The sequence below is a fragment of the Salmo salar genome, chromosome ssa07 (genome assembly GCF_905237065.1).
Source record: "Salmo salar chromosome ssa07, Ssal_v3.1, whole genome shotgun sequence".
NCBI classification, from domain to species: Eukaryota; Metazoa; Chordata; class Actinopteri; order Salmoniformes; family Salmonidae; genus Salmo; species Salmo salar.
In genome coordinates, this window is record NC_059448.1 from 55616921 (window position 1) to 55644598 (window position 27678).

Below are 27678 nucleotides of genomic sequence, written 5' to 3' on the forward strand. Positions count from 1 at the left end.
AATAGCATGAACATTACACAGGTGCACCTTGTGATGGTGATAATAAAAGACCACCAAAATGTGCAGTTCTGTCAGACAGCACACTCCCACAGATGCCTCAAGTTAAAGAGGGGGTGCAATTGTCATGCTGACTGCATGAATGTCCAACAGAACTGTTGCCAGAGAACTGCATGTCCATTTCTCTACCATAATGTAATAAATCCCCTTTGTGGGGAAAACTCATTCTGATTGTCTGGGATTGGCTTGCCAGTGGGTGGTCCAATACCCCCCAGGCCCACCCATGGCTGCACCCCTGTCCAGTCATGTGAGATCCATAGATTAGGGCCTAATGACTATTTCAATTGACTGATTTCCCATGAACTGTAACTCAGTAAAATTGTTGTTTATATTTTTGTTCAATATACACAGAGCGTATGAAACATTAACACTTGCTCTTTCCATGACAAACTGACCAGATGAAAGCTAGGATTCCTTATTCATGTCACTTAAATCAGTGTAGATTAAGGGGAGGACACAGGTAAAATGATTTTTATGCCTTGAGACATTGTGTGTGCCATTGTGTAAGACAAACTATTTAATTGCCTTTCAACGGGCTATGGTAGTAGGTGCCAGGCGCACTAGTTTGAGTGTCAAGAACTGCAACACTGCTGGGTTCTTCGCTCAACAGTTTTCAGTGTGTACCAACGGTCCACCACCCGAAGGACATCCAGCCAGCTTTACAACTGTGCGAAGCTTTGGAGTCAACATGGGCCAGCATCCCCGTGGAACGCTTGACACCTTATTTTTCCCTGACAAATTGAGGCTGTTCTGAGGGCCGGGCCTGTAACTCAATGTTAGGATGTGTTAAAGTTTGATATATACACAGAGCACTTCATTTCACTGTATACTGCACAGACCGCATTTTAGTGCTCGGTCATTGTACGTGTTCCATTTACCCTAGGTAACTTTTAATAGATTTAATAGAGAATTTATTAGAAATCAGTCTACACTACATCTACACCAGTCTGTACATATGCCAAATGAACTGGTCACCTCAATGAGCTACTCAAATGTTAGAGCTCAGTGTTTAAATATCAAGCTGCTCATGTTGAAACCACAGAGACAAGGAACAAAAGCAAAACACGTTTAACCAATTTATTCATGAATATACATACAGTTATTGAGTACATTTAGTATTTTGTAGCATAGCACTTAGCTTTGACAACAGCTGCTCAAGGAGTCACAGACAGAATCCAGTCGTCCCAGACTTAATCTCCTACTGACTGCAGCAGCACTCCCTAGGAGCTCCGCTAGCGACAGCAGCACTCCCTAGGAGCTCCGCTAGCGACAGCAGCACCACCCAACATACACCTACAACATGACTGTTTCCACTAAAGGAAAAGGTGGGTGGGCTTAAGCTACTTCTTTTTTCATTTTATTTCCATTCCCTGACTAAGTATTGCTCTTACATGCTTCAGTGTGACCTGCTGGGTGGGGTTGGCTACAGAGGGGGCGGTCGACAGACAGGACTCCTACCAGAACTCATCGCCACCTTTCCTTCACAGTGATAAATTAGCCGAACGCTCAGGGACCAGACAGGCACGATCTTAACCTCGAGTTACAAGGCTCAAAAGCCATGACCACATGCCAACATAAGCCTGAATTTGGTCGTTTTCTTCCTCGGAAAGGAGCCTGTTCCAAACCTATTGCTATCAGAGAGTACACAAGTCAAGTGGGATTCCCAAATTAAAGGGTAATGCACTTGGGAGAATCATGTATTACAGGGAAATGTTTCATGGCGCAGGAGAAAGCCCATGGGGCATCGTCAGGGCTCAGTATGACAAGGGCCGCCTCCAAAGTGCTGCTCACTTTGATTTGCACAAAGGATACTGGACTGACAGCCAACCATAGAGGACACCACTGAGACATGACTAAGTAGTACAAAGTGCTATAGAAAAAGACAAGTCAACTGTAGGCCTAAGAGCCTGAAGCGGATGGGCATGGGGTGCCCCCTTCTGGCAAAACCTCGGAACTGTCCCTCGTCAAATCATCTGGAATGTTAAGGAGTGACTGGACTGGACAAGACCAAGCTGCGTGTTGGAGGAAAAACATTCCCTTAATGCAAATTAAAATTCAAAAAGAGCATTAAGGATTTAATAGAAACAAAAGTTGCAGACTCAGCTCATTAAATTTAGCAGCATGGTTGTTTAACAAATCAGACCATATAGTGGAGGTAATATTGATCCCAAGAGTGCATTCAAACATCCAATTCCTGTCAGTCAGCAAACTGGAATGTTTCAGATTAACAACTTGATTCAGCCCAGCCCTGCTCTAAATGGCACACTTGACTGGCCAAATGTGCACAGCGATTCAAAGTTTTTCATTAGCCATGACTAAAAGCAGTGTTTTGCGCTGACCGTGCTCGAGGCCCGCTAATACAATGACAGACTTCCAACTCACAACCTAAACTGACCGGTAACTTTGGTAGCGCGAGGGAAAAGGAATAGGCTGGCTTTCTCGTCACCTGCCTCAATGCAGTCTAACCACAGCTGTTGTCCAAGAGCAATACAACAAAAACTTCACAAGAACCCAAACTAGTTTAGCAGTGAGAGAAACAAGATCATGCTTTCAGGAAGTTTGTGGCATTAACTATTTGTACAGGGGGGGGTCTAGTAAAATACTATGCATATCGAGCCACTGCTCACATTATATTAGGAGTTTTTGTAACAAAAATCTTGAAACCCTTTATTTTTTATTTCTACCAAGAAAAATACAAAACATTATAAGGCGTAAGTAAGTGTTTTATTTGAGAAGCTGTTACAGTGCAGTTGATCCTCAAAGCCGCAGCCTTCACTGCTGCTTGCACTCGGCTGGGGGATTTGCGTCCTTCTGCAAGAGACCAAAAGAGAGGACGTTAGAGCCGAACTGAGAACCAAACACACACTAATCACCCTCACACACACACAGGTTTAGGCTTCAGACATTTTTCTATGGCTAATTGAGACAAACATTGACAGGGTATAGGGCAATGTCATCCTGGCACTGAGGCTAGAGATTTCTGAACAGTGACCCAATAACACTCCACACAATACTAGTATGTTCTTAAAGTCTGCAACTGGAAATAAAAGGCCATGTGCTTTGGTATCAGACCAGAGTTGGGGGGGGGTGAATACCAAGACACCATCAATGGAGATGTGGTGGTGAATATTCAACATTTAAATATTATACATTTTAAAGTTGAATAACTACATTGAGAGCCTTCACTACTGCTGCATAGAACCTCCATACTATAAATGCACTAACCCGTAGTGCTCATAACAGTGATGGGGGGGTGCACCATTGATGTCATACAGACGCCATTCTTTCACAGGGAAGGAAAACTAATGAAATCTATTGGCAGCAATGCAGGGAGAGGGCCATAAACAGACCTACAGGGGTCAACAGCTCTCCAGGACAGAGGTGAAGCCGAACTTCAACTCAAGTCAAACTTTCACTTAGCCGTGCATTGATGTCAGCGGGAGACCAAGTGAAAATTTAACTGAAGTGGAAGTTTGGATTCACCCCACGCAGTCTTAACAATTCAGGCATGTCCAATGGGAGAAAGACAACAAGCATCCTTCCAGATGTAGACTACAGTCTCTGGAGTACAAAAGTGAAGAATGACAGAATGAACAGAGCGATGGCTTAAGACTCAAAAACATAAAAATCCACAAAACAGGTGTGGCAAACGTTGATCTATTCTTCTCCAAACAAATGTAAATATTGGTGTTACAAAATACTTTGTACAAAGACAAATAGGGTCAAATTGGAGGAAAGTTTAACTAGCTTCAACATACAGAAGAGAAAACTCAAACGCAGCACCCACTACGGTTAAAGGGGAAAAAAGCCACTATGTTAGTTGTAAGTGCAGATGGAGGTGGAAGGCGGGGGTGCAAGGAGATGAAAAGGAGATGTCAAAATGAAAAGGTGCAGGAGGGAGGCGGGGTGCGGTAAGCTGACAATTCACAAGCTGTACCTACCAGGAGAGGGTTATTTTCTACAGACATCACTTAAACCTAGTGAGGAAAAATTTAAAGAGTAGCTGACAAAAGGTGCCAAGTGATTGGAGATGAACATTAATGAATTAAAGGCAAAAAATAGGCAGAATACAGAATTCAAGAGGCTTTATACAGCAAAGAGAAGGAGTACTGTTCCCATTCGCCCAAACAAAACCAAATAAAGCTTTGGCATGCAGAGCTATGAAACAAAGTTAAAACCTGAATAGATTTAGTATCCGATTCCAATTTACATGCAGTCTCAGTTTAGCCAGGATGTAGACAGCAAGTAGAAACATGCTTTGAAAGCATTCCATTGAAAAGAAAGTGGAAAAAACATTGCATGACCAGACGCTCACAAAAGGGTATTTGATTAGGTTCTTGAAGTGATATTTTGAGACAGTTTAGAAATACCATTCTCTTTACCATAACTCTCATTCTAGCGTTTTCCAGGACACAGAATGAGCCGAGTCCTGGACTAACACCTCAATCACACTGATAGTGGCATTGAGCAAAATGTTATTGTTATGTAGCATCATTTTGATGTGTGCAGCTAAAGTTCCCCATTCACCTTCTGCTACCAGTTCTGTCAAGCCATCTAACATACGTTCCATAAATCCAACGTATATGCACCACACAGAACGCACTGCAACACAGTGCTGCAAGACAAATGCAGCGTTCCATTGGAAATACAATGTACTTTGGTGTACCAAAACACAAATGTAGAATGCTTTATAGTCCAGGACCAGGTTTAATGCGTGTCTGGAAATCCAGCCCTTACACTAGAAGCAAGGTGACAGGGAAACGGTCGCGACGGCTGTGTGTTCTGATGCGACGTTGGATGCAGTAGTATATAAACAGAAAAACACAACATGGCGGCTGGTGTTCATGATGCATTTGGAGTAGCTGTACACATTCTATTCTGTATGTTGAAATCTGATATTTCTGATCATTGGTCTCACATCAGGTCATAACATCAACAGTAAGCTCTCCTACCCACCTTGGGGTCATAGTCAGGGTCATTCTCCTCCTCTCCTTCCTCCTCACCCTCCTAGGAGAACACAAGAAGAAACTGTTAAACACAGATAGACGCCAACTAGCTAAGGTCAATAACAGGACCGGGTCAGTGAGCGGCCATGGCTAAGGTCAATAACAGGACCGGGTCAGTGAGCGGCCATGGCTAAGGTCAATTACAGGACCGGGTCAGTGAGCGGCCATGGCTAAGGTCAATTACAGGACCGGGTCAGTGAGCGGCCATGGCTAAGGTCAATTACAGGACCGGGTCAGTGAGCGGCCATGGCTAAGGTCAATTACAGGACCGGGTCAGTGAGCGGCCATGGCTAAGGTCAATTACAGGACCGGGTCAGTGAGCGGCCATGGCTAAGGTCAATTACAGGACCGGGTCAGTGAGCGGCCATGGCTAAGGTCAATTACAGGACCGGGTCAGTGAGCGGCCATGGCTAAGGTCAATAACAGGACCGGGTCAGTGAGCGGCCATGGCTAAGGTCAATTACAGGACCGGGTCAGTGAGCGGCCATGGCTAAGGTCAATTACAGGACCGGGTCAGTGAGCGGCCATGGCTAAGGTCAATTACAGGACCGGGTCAGTGAGCGGCCATGGCTAAGGTCAATTACAGGACCGGGTCAGTGAGCGGCCATGGCTAAGGTCAATTACAGGACCGGGTCAGTGAGCGGCCATGGCTAAGGTCAATTACAGGACCGGGTCAGTGAGCGGCCATGGCTAAGGTCAATTACAGGACCGGGTCAGTGAGCGGCCATGGCTAAGGTCAATTACAGGACCGGGTCAGTGAGCGGCCATGGCTAAGGTCAATTACAGGACCGGGTCAGTGAGCGGCCATGGCTAAGGTCAATTACAGGAACGGGTCAGTGAGCGGCCATGGCTAAGGTCAATTACAGGACCGGGTCAGTGAGCGGCCATGGCTACGGTCAATTACAGGACCGGGTCAGTGAGCGGCCATGGCTAAGGTCAATAACAGGACCGGGTCAGTGAGCGGCCATGGCTAAGGTCAATTACAGGACCGGGTCAGTGAGCGGCCATGGCTAAGGTCAATTACAGGACCGGGTCAGTGAGCGGCCATGGCTAAGGTCAATAACAGGACCGGGTCAGTGAGCAGCCATGGCTACGGTGAATTACTGGACCGGGTCAGTGAGCGGCCATGGCTACGGTGAATTACTGGACCGGGTCAGTGAGGACCAGGTGAAGAGACCTAGCTAGCAAGGCCTTACCTCGTCATCAGCCTCCTCTCCCTCCTCATCGTACTGCAACAAGAGGGGACACCAGTGTTAGGGGAACACATGTGAAGGCCAGTGGCTTGGTTCAGAGGTCTAGGACAGGGATGAGGCCATTACACACAGGCTGTGGTGGGTACTCACATCATCATCGTCATCCTCGATAGCCTCCCCCGTGAAGTACAGCACAGCCCTGGGGACGATACGCTCGCGGATGAAGTGGCCGATCTCAAAGTCTGCGGCGAGGACAGCCTCAGAGTCCTCGTCCTGGAGGGCAAGAGTCACCAGCATGTCACAGTTATGAGACTCACCAACTTTAATAGAAAGACCACACTGCACCAGTGGTTGAATTGGAACACACTCAAAATGTTCTACTGCTTGAGTTCCAGCACCTTACCATTTTGCCAAAATTCTATATTGCATAAAGAGAAATATTGAGTTGCGGCAACAAAAATAAATACCTGCACTCACTTCAAGCACTGCACTAGACAACGGAAAGCATTACTTACCAGATCTCCACTTTCAGGGACATCAGGCGGGGTGAAGAAGTTGAAAAAGGAGTCGTTGGGGACTGTCTTGGTGACTGTCCTGACTGTGCCACGCCCCTTGTGCTTCTGCTTCTTCTTGATAGTCTTCAGGGTGATGTTCTTGCCCTTCGTCCAGTCGATCGTACAACTGCGGGGCGAGAGCGGTGGACACCAGGGTTACCAGGAGACCAGACACAGGACTAAACACACCAACCAATGACTAGAGTGTAGCTGTTGCTTTGAACCCTAAAGGTTAAGATAAGCCAAAGGTTTTTAATAGAACCCCATCAACATGGTGCATTGTTAAAAAGGACCACTACTTTTATCAAACCGGACATATCGTTGCATTCATCACCCATGTCTTAGTGTTAAAATAGACGGTAGTCTGTTCTAACTGACCAAACAAGCAAACAGAGGGGTGCATAAACCTGATCTTATATTAATTCAAACTTAATTTAAAAAGGAGCGAATTTTTAACAAACTCTAGCTACTGACATGACCCTTAAACCCCTCCCCCCTCAGGAAACAAACAATGTTAGTGCCTGCAATGACTGTCCCAGAGCTGAAATAACCAAGAGACATGGACAGGACTCTCAGCTTTGGATCTCTAGTTTGATCTAGCATCCTTCCTTGTCCCAGAGGCTACGATTAGCAACTAGGGGGTTTACTAAGGATGCACCATAGGATGAAGAATCCTAATTGAATAGGATCTCTATGGGACAACACAAGGAGCAGTTTGATGCAGCACGTCTTACCCTGTGCAGCCCATGATCTCAGGCCCGTCGAAGGAGAAGGGGTCGTTCTCGTCAGGCTCAGACCTCATCTTGTAGGTTTTTGTCAACAAAGTGTTTGTGAAGAACTCATTGGGCTCAAAGTAGAATTCTAAAGAGAAGCTCTGGAGAAAAAGAGCAAGAAAGAGTTGAATATTGGGAACACCTAATTCATTGGCTTTCAATACATTGATAGAACGTCTAGTAGTGACTTGCAGAGCAGTGCGGTGCACAGACCTACCATGGGCTGGCCAGGGTCTGAGAATTTGACTTTGATATCTTGTAAGTGCTTGAGGATGGGTTCATCATGTTCCTGTAAAACACATGAATAGCAGCTTGAACATTGGTATGGTATCTAGACAGAAACACCTTACCGTTGTACTGGTCTTTCTGGCACCAACACCCACTTGTCTTTTCTAACTAGCACCGATTTAGCCGACAGCTGCTTTATTGAGGAACGTTTTACTTCCAATACCTGTGATCGTCTCACCTACCTCAAATACACTGACTAAGTCACTCTGATAAGAGTGCCAATTAAAATCAGTGTTTCCAAACTCCAGCCCCCCCAAACAGCACCTTCTTGCTGTAGCCCGGAACAAAGTCACCTGCTTCAACTCACTGAGGGCTTGTCCAGGACTACAACAGTGTGCTGTATATATACACCATTTATTTTTAGGGGTGAAATTGCCTCATCAAGCCTGTAGGTGGTGATGAAGCCTCATCTTTAGGGAGCAGCAGCAGCTGTCTGCTGACCTACTTTCCTCTGCTGCTCTCCTCTCTTCTCCTGCTGACAGTCCTCCACTCCCTCCCCAACACGCTGCCCGCCTACCTGCAGCATGTCGCTAAGCAGGTCGACGTTCTTGAAAACCGTTAGCCAGAACTCGGGAATGCCTTTGGGGTCCTCCTTCTCCTCATCCTTCTTCTCCTCTTCCACCTTGGCCTTCTCCTTCATCTCCTCCTGGAAGAAACAGGCAGGAGGAAGATCAGCAAAAAAGGGGATTTAATGCACCATTTCACTGATGCCTATAAACAGAACAGATAAGAGTCCCTGGTTAAACCTCTAAATAGTCAAGATATAATGTACATCTAGCACATCCACCATTACTGGAACCAAAGCAGTCAGAAAACAATAAGTCAATCATGGGTACACCCTCCTGGCCCTGTCATCATGACCAGACACTAGAGGTCCCCAGGTTAAATTAATAAGACCTGCTGTGGCACCAGACAGTAGAGGTCCCCAGGTTAGATTAATAATACCTGCTGTAGCACCAGACAGTAGAGGTCCCCAGGTTAGATTAATAAGACCTGCTGTAGCACCAGACAGTAGAGGTCCCCAGGTTAGATTAATAAGACCTGCTGTAGCACCAGACAGTAGAGGTCCCCAGGTTAGATTAATAAGACCTGCTGAGGCACCAGACACTAGAGGACCCCAGGTTAGATTAATAAGACCTGCTGTAGAACCAGACAGTAGAGGTCCCCAGGTTAGATTAATAAGACCTGCTGTAGCACCAGACACTAGAGGACCCCAGGTTAGATTAATAAGACCTGCTGAGGCACCAGACAGTAGAGGTCCCCAGGTTAGATTAATAAAACCTGCTGAGGCACCAGACAGTAGAGGTCCCCAGGTTAGATTAACCTGTTAGGGCTAGGGGGCAGTATTGACACGGCTGGATAAAAAAAACATACCCGATTTAATCTGGTTACCACTCCTACCCAGTAACTAGAATATGCATATACTTATTACATATGGATAGAAAACACCCTACATTTTCTAAAACTGTTTGAATGGTGTCTGTGAGTATAACAGAACTCATTTGGCAGGCAAAACCCTGAGACATTTTCTGACAGGAAGTGGATACCTGATGTGTTGTATTACCTTTAAACCTATCCCATTGAAAAACACAGGGGCTGAGGAATATTTTGGCACTTCCTATTGCTTCCACTAGATGTCACCAGCCTTTACAAAGTGTTTTGAGTCTTCTGGAGGGAGATCTGACCGAACAAGAGCCATGGAACGATGATGGCCCATTAGACACCTGGCGCGAGTTCATGTTGGGTACCCTCGTTCCAATACGTTATAAAAGAGTATGCATTCGTCCACCTTGAATATTATTCATGTTCTGGTTAAAAAAGGCCCTAATGATTTATGCTATACAACGTTTGACATGTTTGAACGAACGTAAATATATTTTTTCCCCTCGTTCATGAGGAGAAGTCCGGCTGGCTTAGATCATGTGCTAACAAGACGGAGATTTTTGGACATAAATGATGAGCTTTTTTGAACAAAACTACATTCGTTATGGACCTGTGATACCTGGAAGTGACATCTGATGAAGAGAATCAAAGGTAATGGATTATTTACATAGTATTTTCGATTTTAGATCTCCCCAACATGACGTCTAGTCTGTATCGCAACGCGTATTTTTCTGGGCGCAGTGCTCAGATTATTGCAAAGTGTGATTTCCCAGTAAGGTTATTTTTAAATCTGGCAAGTTGATTGCGTTCAAGAGATGTAAATCTATAATTCTTTAAATGACAATATAATATTTTACCAATGTTTTCTAATTTTAATTATTTAATTTGTGACGCTGACTTGACTGCCGGTTATTGGAGGGAAACGATTTCCTCAACATCAATGCCATAGTAAAACGTTGTTTTTGGATATAAATATTAACTTGATAGAACTAAAAATGCATGCATTGTCTAACATAATGTCCTAGGAGTGTTATCTGATGGAGATTGTAAAAGGTTAGTGCATCATTTTAGCTGGTTTTATGGTTTTGGTGACCCTGTCTTTGAATTGACAAAACATTACACACAACTCTTGTAAATGTACTGTCCTAACATACTCTAAATTTATGCTTTCGCCGTAAAACCTTTTTGAAATCGTAAAACGTGGTTAGATTAAGGAGATGTTTATCTTTCAAAGGGTGTAAAATAGTTGTATGTTTGAAAAATTTGAATTTTGACATTTATTTGGATTCAAATTTGCCGCTCTTGAAATGCACCTGCTGTTGATGGAGTGCACCACGGGTGGCACGCTAGCGTCCCACCTAGCCCATAGAGGTTAATAAGACCTGCTGAGGCACCAGACAGTAGAGGTCCCCAGGTTAGATTAATAAGACCTGCTGTAGCACCAGACAGCGGAGGTCCCCAGGTTAGATAAGACATGGAGTCACCTGTACCTGCTTACTTACTGTCAACTCTTCCTCCTCATCAGCCTTCCACTCACACTCCTCCTCTGTGGGTTCATAGGCTGCTTTAACTATGTCGCTTCGCTGGAGGGAGAGAGGGGGAGAAAAACAGTCAGTCCCTGTAATGCCAACAGCCAGGAGGACAGAGCAAAACATTTAACAAAAAGCCGAGGAAAGTCATCTGTTTAAACTAAGATAATGGACTAGCGGCTGAGGTGCCAAGCCAGGGCACTATTTACGCAAGACAGCAGTTTGGCCAGGCCGTCTGCATGTGTGAGCATCCCAGCTCGACCCCACCCCATTTTCTCAGCTCCATCTGCATCCCTGCAACAGGCTGCAGCTCTTTTGTCAGAGGATTCTGCTAAATCCCCAGTCCGCTCCAAAGAGGAGACTGTAGCTTTTGCCCCCCCCCCCCACAGTCTTTCAGCATTGGATAAGGAGCAGCTGCAGCAGGATCTACACATGGGCAGAGGAGTGACTGACCAACACTAGATTGAGAATACTGGGGTGTATTCATTAATAAGAACAATTTGGTGGGCGCTTATATTTGTCCTATTTCACAAGTGAATTAATAAGCATGCGTGAATGGGAAATTCACCCTCGGAGTCAGGTCACGGCAAATAACTTTTTGGATGCACACGGATGAAACAGGGAGGGACCTACCTGGATTTGGCCAAACAGCAGTGGCTCAATTTGATACGGTGTGCACCAATGAAAACAACCCATGCCCAGTCAAATGCAGCATAGTTATAAGGTACAATGAATGGGAGATCATATTGATACAAGGAACATAACTGGGGTGTTCCTACCTTGTCGAAGAGGGGTTGGTAGAGAGCGGCGTACTTTCTCTCCAGTTCATGGACCTCTTCGTAGAACTTGGCCTCAATGTGGGCGCATTTCACTTGTAGGTTCTTTAGGGCGTTGACCCGTCTCTTCACTACCTTTGGTAAGCTGGAGACGGGGAGAGAAAAACGTCAGAATTCCACACGGCAAAGAAGTACATCTTGACTGTCCCCAAAGATGGTAGTGTATATAACAAGATACTGGAGCCGCCGCTCTGACAATGGGAATAAACGTCCAACTAATGACAAACACTTAAGCATGCCGACCTATGCATACAGACGCTTTTTTGCAGAGCAACAGTGCCAGGGAGAATGACTGCAGGACCTAGTACCCTCCGCTAGGAATACATAAGCAACCATAAGACCAGGAAGTAGAGGACTACTTCCACTGACATTGAGAAAGACTACCGTAATTTCCGGACTATAAGCCGCTACTTTTATCCCACGCTTTGAACCTCGCGGCTTAAACAATGACGCGGCTAATATGGATTTTTCCCGCTTTCAAATTTAAAAAATAAAATAAAATATAAATTCTGTGACGTGCTCAGTTTTTTGGGCGGCATGAAGCTTTCATTAGACCAATGAAATTGCCGAATGGGTTAAGGTCAAACAACTTTTTTGTTTACTGTTTAGATTAAATCGAGCGCACTCAAACTTCCCATCATTCTGATTACGGTAGTCATTTTGTCACCCTCATCATGGCAAAGACACAGAGAAATACATATGATGCAGCTTTCAAGTTGAAGGCGATTGATCTGGCTGTTGGAAAAGGAAATAGAGCTGCTGCACGGGAGCTTGGTCTGGAGTAATGACTTTCTTGGTAGGCTAGTGTTTACTGCTCATTTTTTATTTTTTGTTACAAGCTGTGTTTCGTTAAAGCCCATTTATTTTTGTTACAAGCTGTGTTTCGTTAAAGCCCATTTATTTTTTGTTACAAGCCGTGTTTCGTTAAAGCCCATTTATTTTTTGTTACAAGCCGTGTTTCGTTAAAGCCCATTTATTTTTTGTTACAAGCCGTGTTTCGTTAAAGCCCATTTATTTTTTGTTACAAGCCGTGTTTCGTTAAAGCCCATTTATTTTTTTGTTACAAGCCGTGTTTCGTTAAAGCCCATTTATTTTTTGTTACAAGCCGTGTTTCGTTAAAGCCCATTTATTTTTTGTTACAAGCCGTGTTTCGTTAAAGCCCATTTATTTTTGTTACAAGCCGTGTTTCGTTAAAGCCCATTTATTTTTGTTACAAGCCGTGTTTCGTTAAAGCCTGTGTAAAGTTCATTTGTTTCAATGTACCGGTAGGCACCTGCGGCTTATAGACATGTGCAGCTTATTTATGTTCAAAATAATAATTGTTTAAAAATTCAGTGGGTGCGGCTTATATTCAGGTGCGCTTAATAGTCCGGAAATTACGGTAACTAAACTAACAACGTTTTACGTAATGGCCTGGTCCTCAGCCCTGGCGTTACACAACCACAGCCCCTCTGGCACAGCACCCCACTGAGGGGACGCTAGGAGATCTGAAGAACTGGCTTCAGAGGGGGAGGGAAATCCTACACAGCCACTAGGACAGAGACGGGGGGGCTCCTACACAGCCACTAGGACAGAGACGGGGGGGCTCCTACACAAAAAAAATGAAAGGTGCACAAGTGTGTACGCGTCACAGCCACATGCTCCAATGGTGAAGAGGGCACAATTAATCTGTTGAGATGTTGGTGAGAAATACCACAGCCACTTCCATTAATCAAGGTAGAATTCGATGTCCGGCGCTGCAATGCTTTGGTATGCTGTTGGGCCAAGAAACCCATGCCAAGAGCAGTTTGACGGGGATTTGACTCATTTAAAAATGGCATGTTTCTACACAGATTTTAGGATGTCCACCCACTCTTTACCGAGTGGGTGAAAACATGCTTTGGTGGTGATAAGATGTCCTTTCCTTATGTTACAAAATACATTGTACCAAGACAAATTATTCTTCATGTTCTGAATGGTTGTGTGGGGTCTTTCTACAATATATCATTAACATTATATTCAGAGTCAGATGTGGAACGCCTTCCACAGGGATGCTGGCCAATATTGATGCCAAAGCTTCAGTCGTCAAGTTGGTTGGATGTCTTTTAGGTGATGGACCATTAACGATACACAGAGTGTGAAAAACCCAGCAGCATTGCAGTTCTTGACAAACCAGTGCACCTGGCACCTACCATACCCCGTTCAAAGGCACTTAAATGTCGTCTTGCCCATTCACCCTCTGAATGGCACACACAATCCATGTCTCAATTGTCTCAAGGCTTAAAAATCATTATTTAACCTCACTAGGGTAGGGGGCACTATTTTCACCCCCGGATGAAAAGCGTGCCCAAAGTAAACTGCCTGCTACTCAGGCCCAGAAGCTAGGATATGCATATAATTAGTAGATTTGGATAGAAAGCACTCAAGTTTCTAAAACTGTTAACATAATGTCTTTAGACCTTGTTTCAGGCTTTTATTCTGAAAAATGAGGGAGAATGACCACATTGAGTCAGTGGATAGTGGGATGTCCCAAGAGCTGGTTACTGCATGTGACCGAGAACGCAACTTAGTTTCTTTTATATTGATGATGCTATTGTCCGTTTGAAATATCATAGATTATTTAGGCTAAAAACAACCTAAGGCTTGATTAAACATTTGACATGTTTCTACGAACTTCACGGATAGTATTTGGAATTTGTCTGCCTCGTGACCACATTTGAGCCATTGGATTACTGAACAAAACAGGCCAACAAAATTGAGGTTTTTGGATCTAAAGAGGGCCTTTCTCGAACAAAACGAACATTTGTGTAACTGGGTGTCTTGTGAGTGCAACCATACGAAGATCAAAGGTAAGTGATACATTTTATTGCCATTTCTGACTTTCGTGACTAATCTACTTCGCTGGTAACTGTATGTAATGTGTGCCAAGCGATGCCCTCAGAAAAACGCATGGTTTGCTTTCATTTGAAATCTGACACAGCGGCTGGATTAACAAGTTAAGCTTTATTTTGATGTATTACACTTGTGATTTCATGAAAGTTAAAATATTTATAGTAATTTAATTTGGCGCTCTGCAATTTCACCAGACGTTGGCCAGGTGGGACTCTACCGTCCCAGGTACCCACATGAAGTTAATGTCTCCTCCCCTTCAGCTATACTGATTGAAGTGGATTTAACAAGCGACATCAATAGGGGATCATAGCCTTCACCTCGTTAGGCTGTCATTGACAGCGCAGGTGTTCTTAATGTTTTGTACACTCAGTACTCTTGACACCAGTGATGTGCATATAATTTTGTTGGCGCTCCAAAAAAAGGCTAATTTCAAATAAGAGTATACTAAAATACTACATGACATGTCTCAACATCCATCTTACCTCTTGTTTTATGTCCTGTGGATTTGAGAAGATGGCGAGTTCAATGGGAAAGTGAGCCTGTCAGGTATTCAGTAGCCTTAAATCTTACACAGATGACAATGCAACTTCACCATTTTACCCCCGGGCTTCCATTGATTTAGTCACCCTAATTCTGGCCAACCTATAAACTAACAACTTGAACGGGTTATGATTGACAAGGTTTGGACCACAATTAAGATTTGGCCAATTGGTCAAAAAGTGCGTTTTTGATTGGACACCCTACAGATAGATTTCATCCATCATATGAAGCGAGTGGAATGGTGGAAGGAGGGAGCCATAATACCATCTGCATTGGGTCAGAACAGGGGTATGCATCAAGCGTCTGAGTAGGAGTGCTGATTTAGGATCAGTTTTGCCTTTTATATAAGGAATAAGAATACATGGACAGGGAGACCTGATCCTAGATCAGCAACGCTACTCCGAGAATGATACATAGGGCCTCGGTTCACATTTCAGGACGCTTGTTTTTGGGACTGATGCGGAGACTGCTTTTAAACACGTTTCACTGCAACACCAAATCAAGAGGTGCACAACTGGGTCCAGAACACCTAGTGCCTAGGCATCATGTCTTTGTGTGCCATAGCTCTTCAGTGAAGTCATTGGGTCCAGAACACCTAGTGCCTAGGCATCATGTCTTTGTGTGCCATAGCTCTTCAGTGAAGTCATTGGGTCCAGAACACCTAGTGCCTAGGCATCATGTCTTTGTGTGCCATAGCTCTTCAGTGAAGTCATTGGGTCCAGAACACCTAGTGCCTAGGCATCATGTCTTTGTGTGCCATAGCTCTTCAGTGAAGTCATTGGCCAAGGAGTCAACTCCAACTCACCATGGCCAAATCATTTGCATATTGAAGGACACCCCAGCACAGAGCAGACCTAGAGCACTACAGTTATGGGACATTGCTTTAAAGGGGAATGCAGCAGCTTCTCATCACTGTAGCGGTGGCCTTCTTTGAATACTGTAACTAGGCAACCTTCCTTGAGGAAATCCCTGAATGAAAAGCATTACCTTCACATACCCAATCACGCACAGAGTGATTACCTCAAGGATGAGAGAACCAGATGAACTTAAAGCATCATTTTGTCAACCTATACTATAAATGGTAGCTGAGCTTTTGGTCAGTCGACCTTAAGAGCAACGGAGTGTGCAGAAACTTTCAGTTTTCCCTCTGCACCTTCAAAATCGGTTTTGGGTGTAGGTTAGATTCAGCCTATCATCACCCTAAACTACCAATACTCATTTTCCACAGAGATGTCAGAGGGATGTACCAGCGAATTGAAGACACAACCAGAAGACAAGGAACATTCTGGCACCGAAGACATAGCACTGGCCTTGTTATCCCTCCATAACATACACGGGTACAGGGAGAAAGCGTGCATGCCAAGAATATATATAAGGAGTGGTCTATTGTATGTATATATATATATATATATATATATATATATATATATATATATATATATATATATATATATATATATATATATATATATATATATATATATATATATATATATATATATAAACAACTAGACCACTACCTTAGTGAGAAGAACTTCTGTTGGAGCCTTAACATGTAAAGCAGGGCTGCATAACTAGGCTAGTCCCCCAGAGCTGCAGAGTGGGACAGAGTCAGGCTATGGCCAGTCGCAGGAACACTGAGGAAATCGTAGATGCATTCAGCCACTGTCCGTCACCTCAAGTCAACTATTTCGAACGAGTACATACAGGACCTAAAACAGAGTGGGTTCTCTGATGGACAATCTGTTGCCCATCCTACTGAGGACTCCCATTGAAAAAGGATTGTCTCGATCCAGAATCTGTACGGCTGTAGCCTCAGTGTCTCTCCTGGTTGGGGTTCTCACCTCTCCATGTATCCTGACGGCGAGCCCACCAGGCCGTCCAGCCTCTCCTGCAACGCGGCCAGAATCTGTGGGTTCTGCATCATCTGCACGGTGAGCTGACGAGCTGAGGGGAGACGGACAAAGCCAGGCACTACCGTCAGACACAGACAACCATTCATAGCATCAGACACCATACGGACAGATACATAGACGGAAGGAAGGGAGTTCTGCATAAGAAATTCTAGGGCGGGCTACTCCAAATATTTTCAGGTCAACTAAGGACAGACAAAGTCACACAAAAAAAATTCTAAAACAAATAAAGGGCTGGGTTGTTGGTCAACAGGTTGTCCCTTCCATCTTCACTGATCTGACAGTCTTGAACAGGTGGAAGAACGCTACTGCCAAAACGCTGCCACCCGTCAAACCTCTTCAGATTGGTGCAGACGAATGAGAGGAGACAAGGAAAGGAAGTCACTTCACACTATTGACACAGAGCCCTGTGTTTCCTCCACAGAACATCTGACAGACTAGGATGCAATGTTCCCGGAGAGCGACCAGGGAATCCGCAAATGGTATACTGCTCCCCTGCCTCGCTGAAGTTTCTTCCAACACTGAACCAGTTCCAAAATAATGACATTTCTATCCGATTAAGACGGCGATAGAAATGTGCTTAGTGCTCAACAGTCACTTGGTCAGACTGTCCCAGCCTCTGCTTGAAGACAGGTTGGACTAGAGCCCATAGAGGGAGCATTAGAGTCAGTCTTCCCATCCACCAAACTTATTCCTAAAAGCTGTTAGAGACATTTCCAAAGCGGAGAACAAACGCTTTGCCCATGGGACGAGGCAGAGGGCTGCTGCATAATTTACAGTCAGCAGGTATACTCTGCCTGCCTTGATTTACCTACGCCACGATTAAACTCCTTACACCTTGGATTTGTGGGCCCTGCTGTGCCTGTCCCAACAACAACAATATTCCCTAAAGTGCTTTAGTGTTGAGCAGGGTCTATAGTCAAAAGTAGTGCACTATAGGGGGAATAGGGTGCCGCTAAGGACGAAATTGCAAACTCCTCAGCTGAGTGACAACTCAGTGCTACGGCAGAGTGGGGACAGGGATGAGTGGGAAGGAAAAATGTTCTGAATCGGTTCTAGACAAGGGACGATTCTACTGATGACGAGTGTCATTACAGAAATCGGGCGATAATTAGGATATTTGTTAGGCTCTGGCCGTATGAAAGCCTCTGTCAAGTGTGAGATCATTGTGACATATCACTGTGGTGGGAGACGATAAGCATTGCTGGGCTATAAATACCTGGGGCAGAGAGACATTAATTCAGTCTACAAAGGACTGCCAGTTAAACATGATAAACCTCATTAATAAACACATGATTCCTACTCATTCGTGGACAGGTAAAAACATTCAGATTTCAAACCTAGACAATGTGGGCACAGAGGATTTTAATTCAACCTAACATTAACGACTGACCAGCAAGCAGAGGCTCATGACACTCATGTCAAACTGATTCACATTTCACTGTTGGTTGTTCAGTTGAAGTCAAATCCACGGTGGGCACAGACATTAACGTTTAACAATCCCAGTCGCTTCCTCGACGGGTAGTGCTGAGCCTTACCTTTGCTGTTGACGTCCTCTCCAGTCTCCTCCTCTTCCACGTCCTCCACGTCCTCCAAATCTGCCGGGTCCAGCTCAGCCTGGTCCTTACTGCACACACAGAGAAAAACATTACATCAGCCAAAACAGACACCTGGAGCTTATTCAGGAACGGAATGTACCGTTTAGATGTTATGTGATTATATCTATTGTGTAGAATAGGGAATTACTCTAATAATTACTTAGATACAAAAGGAGGGGCGTGTCAGACAATACTAATACATAGAGGCCTCCACACAGTACCTCTGACAGACTAGGAGACAATGTTCCCAGAGAGTGAACAGGGACACAGGGTATACTGCTCCCCTGCCTCACTGAAGTTTCATCTAACACTGGATTTAAACCCCGTTCATACTGATCCATGAACCAGGTTCCGAACCCATGCAAAATAATTACATTTCTATCTGAATAAGCCCCTGATCAACATAATGACAACCATGTGGCGTCAGGCTAAAATGCTAGCATCCGCCCTGCAGTTAGTCATGGGGTAAAATAGGGTGATGTTACCCCTAGACACTGATCTTGGGTCAGTTACGCATTTTCCACCACTAGTGGTTTAGGTTAAGACTGGGTGAGGGGAAGTTGATGCTAGACCTGTATATAGGGGAAACTTCACCCAGAGACTCCTGCAGTCAGTCAGGACTGTATATAATAAGGCAGATGAAGGGATAAACAGTTAGTGGATTTAAAGTCTACACACCCCTGTTAAAATGCCAGGGTTTTGTGATGTAAAATAATGAGACAAAGAAATCATGTCAGAACTTTTTCCACCTTTAATGTGACCTATAACGTGAACAATTCAATTGAAAAACAAACTGAAATCTTTGAGGGGGGAAAATAAATTAAAAAACTCAGTAACCTGGTTGCATGAGTGTGCACACCCTTAAACTATTACTGTGTTGAAGCACCTTTTGATTTTATTACAACACTCAGTCTTTTTGGGTAGGAGTCTATTAGCATGGCACATCTTGATGTGGCAATATTTGCCCACTCTTCTTTGCAAAAGCGCTCCAAATCTGTCAGATTGCGAGGACATCTCCTGACCACAGCCCTCTTCAGATCAGCCCAGAGACGTTCAATTGGATTCAGGTCTGGGCTCTGGCTGGGCCATTGCAAAACGTTAATCTTCTTCTGGTGAAGCCATGCTTTCGTGGATTTGGATGTGTGCTTTGGGTCGTTGTCGTGCTGAAAGGTGAACTTCCTCTTCATCTTTCTAACGGACGCCTGAAGGTTTAGTGCCAAAATTGCCTGGTATTTGGAACTGTTCATAATTCCCTCCACCCTGACTAAGGCCCCGGTTCCAGCTGAAGAAAAACAGCCCCAAAGCATGATGCTGCCACCACCATGCTTCACTGTGGGTATGGTGTTCTTTGGGTGATGTGCAGTGTAGTTTTTGCACCAAACATACCTTTTGGAATTATGGCCAAGAAGTTCAACCTTGGTTTCATCAGACCATAACACATTTCCCCACGTGCTTTTGGGGGACTTGATGTTTGTTTTTGCAAACGTCAGCCGGGCTTGGATGTTTTTCATTGTAAGAAAAGGCTTCCGTCTTGCCACCCTACCCCATAGAATACGGGTGATTGTTGTCACATGTAGCACACAGCCAGTACTTGCCAGAAATTCCTGCAGTTCCTTTAATGTTGCTGTAGGCCTCTTGGAAGCCTCCCTGACCAGTTTTCTCCTCGTCTTTTCATACATTTTGGAGGGAGGTCCAGTTCTTGGTAATGTCTCTGTGGTACCATATTTTCTCCACTTGATGATGACTGTCTTCACTGTGTTCCATGGTATATGTAAAGCTTTGGAAATTCTTTTGTACCCTTCTCCTGACTGATATCTTTCAACAATGAGATCCCTCTGATGCTTTGGAAGCTCTCTGCGGACCACGGCTTTTGCTCTGAGATGCAACTAAGAAAATGTCAGGAAAATCCTACTAGAACAGCTGAACTTTATTTGTGATTAATCAGAGTCACTTTAAATGATGGCAGGTGTGTAATGACTTTTATTTAACATGAGTTTGAATGTGATTGGTTAATTCTGAACACAGCCACATCCCCAGTTATAAGACTTATGCAACCAGGTCATTGTAAGGTTATTTTTTCCCCTCGAAGATTTCAGTTTGTTTTTCAATTGAATTGTTCACATTATTGGTCACATTAACAGTAGAAAAAGTTCTGACATGATTTATCTTTGTCTCATTCTTTTACATCACAAAAACCTGGCATTTTAACAGGGGTGTGTAGACTTTATATCCACTGTAACTGTCTGCCTGTTCCCTGTGGAGTGAGACAGCCACAGGCCTGCTGGACCAGGGTCAAAGCGCATTACTTAAACTCAGGGAGGTGTCTGAGTGGTTGGAGGGAGCCGGCGTAACCCAAGCCCAGCCATCCCAAGCAGCCCAGGCTGAGTAAACAGCCACGTCGAGCCACAGCCCAGCGAGGAAACGTCTCTGCAGTGAGAGCGACAGCTGGCCATCCTCCTCTGCATCAGATACCAGGGGAAGAGAACTGACTCAGCTCTGCGGACGTATGGACCAAGCATCTCAGTAAGAGTGCTGATCTAGGATCAGGAACACCCATGTTATTATATTAACTGTGCTCTAAAATGTCAACACTACTCAGACGCTTGATATATACAACCACCGGTGTCTAATGTTTGACAGCTACTAGAAGCCAAATTGATAAAGGCATTCCTAAACAGTATGTGCATTGGACTAATGTCATGATTTCACCCAACACTCCTGTGCCATTATCCAAATAGTTTTTTGGTACATGGATGCCTTGGGTGAACAAATCAGACTATGCTTGGCTGCATAATTAGTTTCCTTGCTAACCAAGAGCTCCACAACGATCCTGAACTTGACAGGTTAGCGTGCTGATGGGGGCCTCGTTCTGGAATACCCTGGAGGTTTGACCACAAACATTGGCCTGAATTGGGGGGGGAGAAAAATCACCCACATGGACTTAAACACATGCATTTCACTATATGCATATTTCTGCCTGAGACAAGAAGCTGGCTGAGCTGCATTTGAGGTATAAAACTACAAAGGTTGCTTTAGGTTTTCCTTTGCAAAACGTTATGCTGCGGTGTGCACTAATGAACGTGACCGTGTTCACCAACATTTCAAATCCAGGTTGGCTTCCTGGCCAGGCTAGACACCATAGCAGGTAGAGCCAAAATGACAGGGCACAGGACCTCAACACACCTCCAGGTAAACCAATGACAAAAGGGGGAGGATAATTAGGGCCCTATTAAATCCACGATGCAGAGAACACGGATGGAAACACTGAATCCAGACATTAGGGGAACCAACAAAATTCAAACATTTATTTAAATGAGTAAGGAATCAACTAAATTAATTGAAAATTAATTAGCAGAAGATGATCATACGACATGAACAGAATGCATCTGAACTTTCTTAAAGGCAACGAGAATTTCCCTTCTCAGTATGTGAGGGCTCGCGCATCTACCACTTTGTAGCTGTTAGCAATGATGATAATTAAAAATAGTCTGGTAGACACGGAAAGGCTTTCCCAAGAATATTGTAAATGAAATGCTACCTACAAAGTAGCTTATGCTGACCTCGCAGAATTATATTATTGGCATCAATCCAGTGGGTATTTGTTTTGCAAACTACCATCACATGTGTGACAAAAACACAGCTAATCAGCCTTTCGCTAGACGAACACTGGAATTAAAGGCTAACAGCCAGAAATGTAAAGGGGGAAAAAAATTGATTTATAAGGCCCTAGGTAACGATGCAGAGGTGGGATTGCTTTAGTATAGGACACTTATGCAATAAGTGTCTATCCTTGCTGCACAGAACGCATGCTGCACAGACAATCAAATGGAGAGGATGCACTTACTTGTCCATGTCTGCCATCTTAGCCAAGTCTCGAGTGATGCTGCTGAAGGGAAGAGAAGAGAGTTAGACAATGTATGATACATGCTACTTTTGACACAAATGTTAATTCACAGCAGGAAATCGATATGTTCAATAAACAAAGGGCTTCTGGGAATAGATTATTTATTGAAATAAGCCCTTATGATTTATTTGCAAGACTAGCATTACATCGTCTTGTTTGATGGTAGGTTTACAACAGGCAACATAATATCATATCCTTAAGTTCAATAGAGTTCAGGACATCTCCATCCCAGTGTGTAGCAAACGGACATTAGGAGCTTTGTGGACTAAAGCACCCACAGGAGGGCTGAACATCTGATTCCAAGCACTCCGCTTGCTTAGTGCAAAATGGCCACCAACTGTAATCCTACCCCAGTTTCTCCTCCCACTCCCAGATGAAAACAAAAAAGGGCTGCTTTTGGCTCCCTGTCATGTTGGTTAGTGAAATGTGCATGAAAGAACTCCCAAGCGCCCAGCTCACCGACAGCCATGTTAGCTATGCTGAGGCATTAAGTAACATAAGCCTTAGTTAAATCGTCCTACATATCTCAACCTCTTGCCCATCTCATTTGGTTTGGGCAGAGATAATCTGTGCTCCGCAGTGTGCCCTGGGCTGGGGCTTTAGATGCTGGCGACACTGGGGCTGCCATCTGATAACAGCACCAAAGCAAGGCCCTGTTTAGACCTGTACCCCCCACCCCCATAAACCTCCTGGCATGGAGGAGAGAGCAGAGGGGGACTGGAGCTATGTAAAGCACCCAATCCTAGAGGGGGCAGAGACCACAGCTAGTAGTTCACCCATCGGTCCAACAGGCCTTTCACACAGGGCCAGTGACCCTTAACACATTTGAAGAGGTACACAGCTGGACCCACTCAGACTTGCACTTTAACCATACAGGCTGTTAAAGAGGCCATCACATGAAGGTTGACAATTAAAAGCCATTAGTCACATCAGGCATTGAATTAGGCTCGAGGCCCCCCCCCCCGGGGAGAACGTTTACCACAGGGTTAGCACACATGGAGAAACACAAGAGCCAGATCAGCTTTAGCTCACACCAGTGACCGAACCTCCAAAGACATAAGGCATTAGGTGATGGATTTACTGGAGGGTTCTCCTTACCACTGTGGTATTAGGTTGACAGTGGTCTTCAAATGGGCTTAAAAAGTGGTGAGTTAAATAGAAAGTGGCTGGTATCCCCAAAATGTGTTCAACTCAACTAATTACAAAATGATAGCACATATTAATAGCTGCCAGGTAGAGATCTTTATTTCTGTCTCCATGGAATGAGTGAAAACAAATTCAAACAATATTCTATTGGGCAAGCTCTGATATCTCCAGCATAGAGATTTCAGTGCAGCTCAATCAAAGCCAATGTGAAGGCAAAGGCTCTCAACTGAAAGATGCTTGACAGAAATAAAACTGGCCCCTTCAATGTTTACTACTAACCTTCACTGTACTTCAAGAGTGAAGTATGGGGAATTCACATTTTATAGTGCCAAATTCATGACAAACCAAGGGTGTTGTGTGAAAGCAGTATAGAAAGTCTACTGACCTGGTTGGAGAGAAATGCTACAACAATAATTGTCAGGGAAACTGAGCCATAAACCAATCAGCAACAGTTTAACAGTGCTGATGTAGACCTGGCCTGCCATGTCTGAAATACACAACTGTCTCCATCTTTCAGCAGCTCCTCTTCTCTCCCTCACCTTCCTAATGGCTTGTGCCCATTGGTTAAGAATTGCACAGGCTGCCCACTCACCTGCGCAGTTTAAATAGGCCAACTGAAAAGCTGTCCAAAAATCAAATGTTAAGCAGCTGAAAGGGAGATTACCAGGCAGAGGGACCAAAAAGAGTATAATTCCAGGACAAATCTTCAGTCATTGAAATTTCAAAACCGCACACAGCACTACCGTAATCATATTTCTGAAAGTGTGAACCAATACCATTTGGATCGACCTGCAAAACACCATGACACACATCACGATGTCTGGCCAGGGAACAGATCAAACATTCCCCACCAATAGCCAATGCCAGAGCTCTTAATAGCCATAAAAAGCTTGAGAACAGCACCACTCAAATACAGACACACTCTGACTGCATTTCAGTCTGACATTGATAAAGTGGATTTCCTCTGATGAAATAGATTTATGATGATCCAAACAGCATCTGAAACATTCAACTAGGCATGCCACTAATGCTTTAGGCAAGTTGTTGATACATTGATGTGTAAAGAACGCACCACTGTCAGAGGGGACTAGAATCATAACTCGAGATAGTGTTGGGGATTAGTGAACTACATGTATACTTTACAGAATCGCAACAATGAATGATTTTGCTGCATTACAGTTCATAAGGAAATCAGCCAAGTGAAATAAATTATTAGGCCCTAATCTATGGATTTCAGATGACTGGGCAAGGGCGCAGCCATGGGTGGGCTTGAGAGGGCATATGCCCACCCACTGGTGAGCCAGGCCCAGCCAATCAGATTGAGTTTTTCCCCCACAAAGAGGATTTGTTACAGACAGAATTACTCATCAGCTGTCCAGGTCGCATCCAATCCCAAAGGTTAAGAAGCCAGATGTGGAGGTCCTGGGCTGGCCTGGTCACACGTGGTCTGCTGTTGTGAGGCTGGGTGGGCGTACTTCCAAATTCTTTAAAAATGACATTGGAGGCGGCTTAAGGTAGAGAAATTAAGATTAAATTCCAGCAACAGCTCTGGTGGACATTCCTGCAGTCAGCATGCCAATTGCACACCCCCTCAACTTGAGACATCTATAGCATGGTGTGACAAAACTGCACACCTTAGAGTGGCCTTTTATTGTCCCCAGCTTCTTGACAAGACACCTGTCAAGTGGATGGATTATCTAGGCTACCTGGGGCAGCAGGTAGTGTTGGGCCAGTAACCGAAAGGTTGCAAGAGCGAATCCCTGAGCTGACAAGGTAAAGAAAATTGGTGGTTAACTGAACAAGACAGTTAAACCCACTGTTCCTAGGCAGTCATTGTAAATAAGAATGTGTTAACTGACTAGCCTAACTAAATAAATACAAATCTAGGCAAAGAAGAAATGCTTACTAACAGGGATGTAAACAAATTTGTGCATTTGAGTGAAATAAGCTTTGTGTGTATGGACAATTTCTGGGATATTTTATTTCAGCTCATTAAACATGGGACCAAAACTGTACCTGTGTTTATATTTTTGTTCAACTAGTAACTTATCATTTTGCAGTAAACTTCCAGTGTGAAGTAATTGATAGCATGGGCAACTATTTTAAGAGTATTGTCCAACACTGTCAGTGAGTTTTGTTTCAGCAACAGCTCCAGGAATACCTTTCAATCAATTGACTACCTAAACGCTTCATGCCAGTTTCACAAAGGGGTCATTAGAACTCAAATTGATGGGGTCATAAAAATGCCATGTGTTCATGAGGAGCAGATGTCTCCCTCAAAACACATGACAAAGCATCTGAGACGGTCAAACATCAATACAAGAGTAGCTATCATCCATAGCAGGATCATAAAGGGTTCAATTTAAAAACATGTTTAATTCTTACTTATACCATTAGGGCCTTTCTCCCAAACAAAAATGGAATGTCGCCTTAGCAGAAGTCATCAGGACCAATATCCATTCTACAAGTTGCGACAATAGTTGGTTCACCCCCATTTCTTGACAAAAGTTAGCCATACAAATCATAGCCAAGTAGGCTGTAGTAGTCAAAAATACACAATCTAGCTATAGGCTACAGTTAACTTAAACTGTGGCTAAAGGTAGAATGTCTAACGAATTTATAGTTGTTGCATTGATACGCATTGGCAGAAACAAAGGCAGCTTTAGATGCGATAACAGCTGAAACATTGTTGTTTGCGTGTAACTAACTCAATGAATTTCACTAACAAAGTGAAAATAGCAGAACTTCAGTGACTGAAATCCCCCAATGGTACACATTCATCCCTTCAACGAGCCTTTCAAACCCAGCGACCACGTGTTGCATGCTCAAGGCAAGCTATGAGCAATGGCTCTCACCGACAAAGAAAGCCGGCCAGCCAGCTAGCTGTTAAACAGCATGTGAATTTAGCTAACTACCTAACCTACCACTGAAACGTACAAATGACACATTTCCGTGGTATCTAGCTAGTTAGCTACCACATGCACTATAATGGATACATTTGCGTTAACGTTAACTAACTGGTTTGTGAATGTGTTCAGCTAGCTAACTACTTTGCCAGTAAGTCAACTAACGTTAGCTAGTTACAGCTACCTAGCTAACGTTAGTTTGGCATACGCACTTTCATTGGGCAAGTACTCAAGTGACAATCCATATTTGATTGGAAACGTGACCTGCTGGGCAAATATTGGAACCATCAAATAATATTAAAAACCAAAATTAGAGAACCGTTAGCTAGCTATGTGGCTATCGAAATTAGCTAGCCAACTACAAACATGTCAAAAATCACGTGAAAAGACGGAGACATACGCGTCCCATTTTAGAGTGTAGCCTGTTGGTTAGCTGTATTGCTCGAACAGTGATCATAGACCCAAAAAACTTGTACCCGCCACATCTCCCTCCCATCACTTAACTAACGTTACCCTCCCTAAGGCTAGTCAATAAATAAGGTCAAGTCTAAATAAATAAAAAACACGACATCCGATAAAACCAATAACTGAATGATGCAAATTACGACGATTAGTCACAATAACGTTACGGCGTTTTTATTTACAATACAATGTCTCGAAAGGGCGGAAAATTTGCCCTTTTCATCATCGTGCATGTAACGTTAGCAAGCTAACGAATCATGGTGGAGCCTCTCGTCTCTCAATGGCTGCTACTAGCCATCCGACTTAGTTAGCTGGCAAGCTATCGTTCTATTCTTCCCGACTACATCCACACAAATATTTAGATCAAGACGTTAAGAACAACCCCATATTCGTACCCATCTAAGAGTACAATATATATGCACCACTCTGTTGTATTGCTAAAGACCAAGCTAAGGCGATTTCAAGTCATTCTCTTACCTTTAACTGGCGGCTTGACTAGATGGATCTACGCAGTGAAGCGGTCCAAAAGAAAAAGACTCCGCTCTTATGGCGGTAAAAGAGATAACGATCCCGCCGCTTGCGCTCATATACATCCAGCGTCATCACGTAAACCAGGGCAACGTTAAGTCTATGGGAGGGGCCGGTAAAGAATATTTGATGAAGTGTTCTGTCAACATCGTCATCAGATATGTCTAGTCATTCCACCCTAAAACAATTTC

The 27678-nt window shown here is 44.0% G+C and overlaps 1 protein-coding gene and 2 non-coding genes across 10 annotated transcripts; all 3 read right to left on the reverse strand.

Annotated features, from left to right (window-relative positions):
• Nucleotides 1-1120: 1120 nt before the first annotated feature.
• LOC106596138 (nucleosome assembly protein 1-like 1-A) lies at nt 1121-27678 on the reverse strand. Of its 8 annotated transcripts, XM_045722310.1 has the most exons (15): nt 27437-27678; nt 22386-22427; nt 18482-18570; nt 16875-17004; nt 11563-11704; nt 10745-10837; nt 8389-8517; nt 7801-7872; nt 7545-7684; nt 6772-6937; nt 6407-6529; nt 6260-6292; nt 5014-5064; nt 3999-4034; nt 1121-2868 (listed from the first exon to the last, which is right to left on the reverse strand). In XM_045722310.1, the coding sequence occupies exons 2-14, from the start codon at nt 22400-22402 to the stop codon at nt 4029-4031; spliced, it is 1191 nt and encodes a 396-aa protein (XP_045578266.1). In that variant the 5' UTR covers nt 22403-22427; nt 27437-27678; the 3' UTR covers nt 1121-2868; nt 3999-4028. The 8 variants fall into 8 exon arrangements, with proteins under 8 accessions (XP_045578266.1, XP_045578263.1, XP_045578262.1 ...); XM_045722307.1 differs by lacking the exon at nt 3999-4034 and having other exon boundaries at nt 16875-16977; XM_045722306.1 differs by lacking the exon at nt 3999-4034 and having other exon boundaries at nt 10757-10837.
• On the reverse strand, nt 7339-7468 carry LOC123743887 (small nucleolar RNA SNORA14). The gene has a single exon (XR_006770739.1). It is a non-coding gene; the product is annotated as a small nucleolar RNA SNORA14 (small nucleolar RNA).
• On the reverse strand, nt 16270-16398 carry LOC123743879 (small nucleolar RNA SNORA57). Its single transcript, XR_006770731.1, has one exon. It is a non-coding gene; the product is annotated as a small nucleolar RNA SNORA57 (small nucleolar RNA).

Bases quoted from the DNA above. Each gene is read 5' to 3' on its own strand.
- LOC106596138 (XM_045722304.1), bottom strand. The intron at 10,838-11,562 runs GTAGGAACACCC...CTCTCCCTCCAG, and splicing joins ACCAACCCCTCTTCGACAAG to CGAAGCGACATAGTTAAAGC. The intron at 8,518-10,744 runs GTACAGGTGACT...TGTTTCTTCCAG, and splicing joins AGTTGACAGTAAGTAAGCAG to GAGGAGATGAAGGAGAAGGC.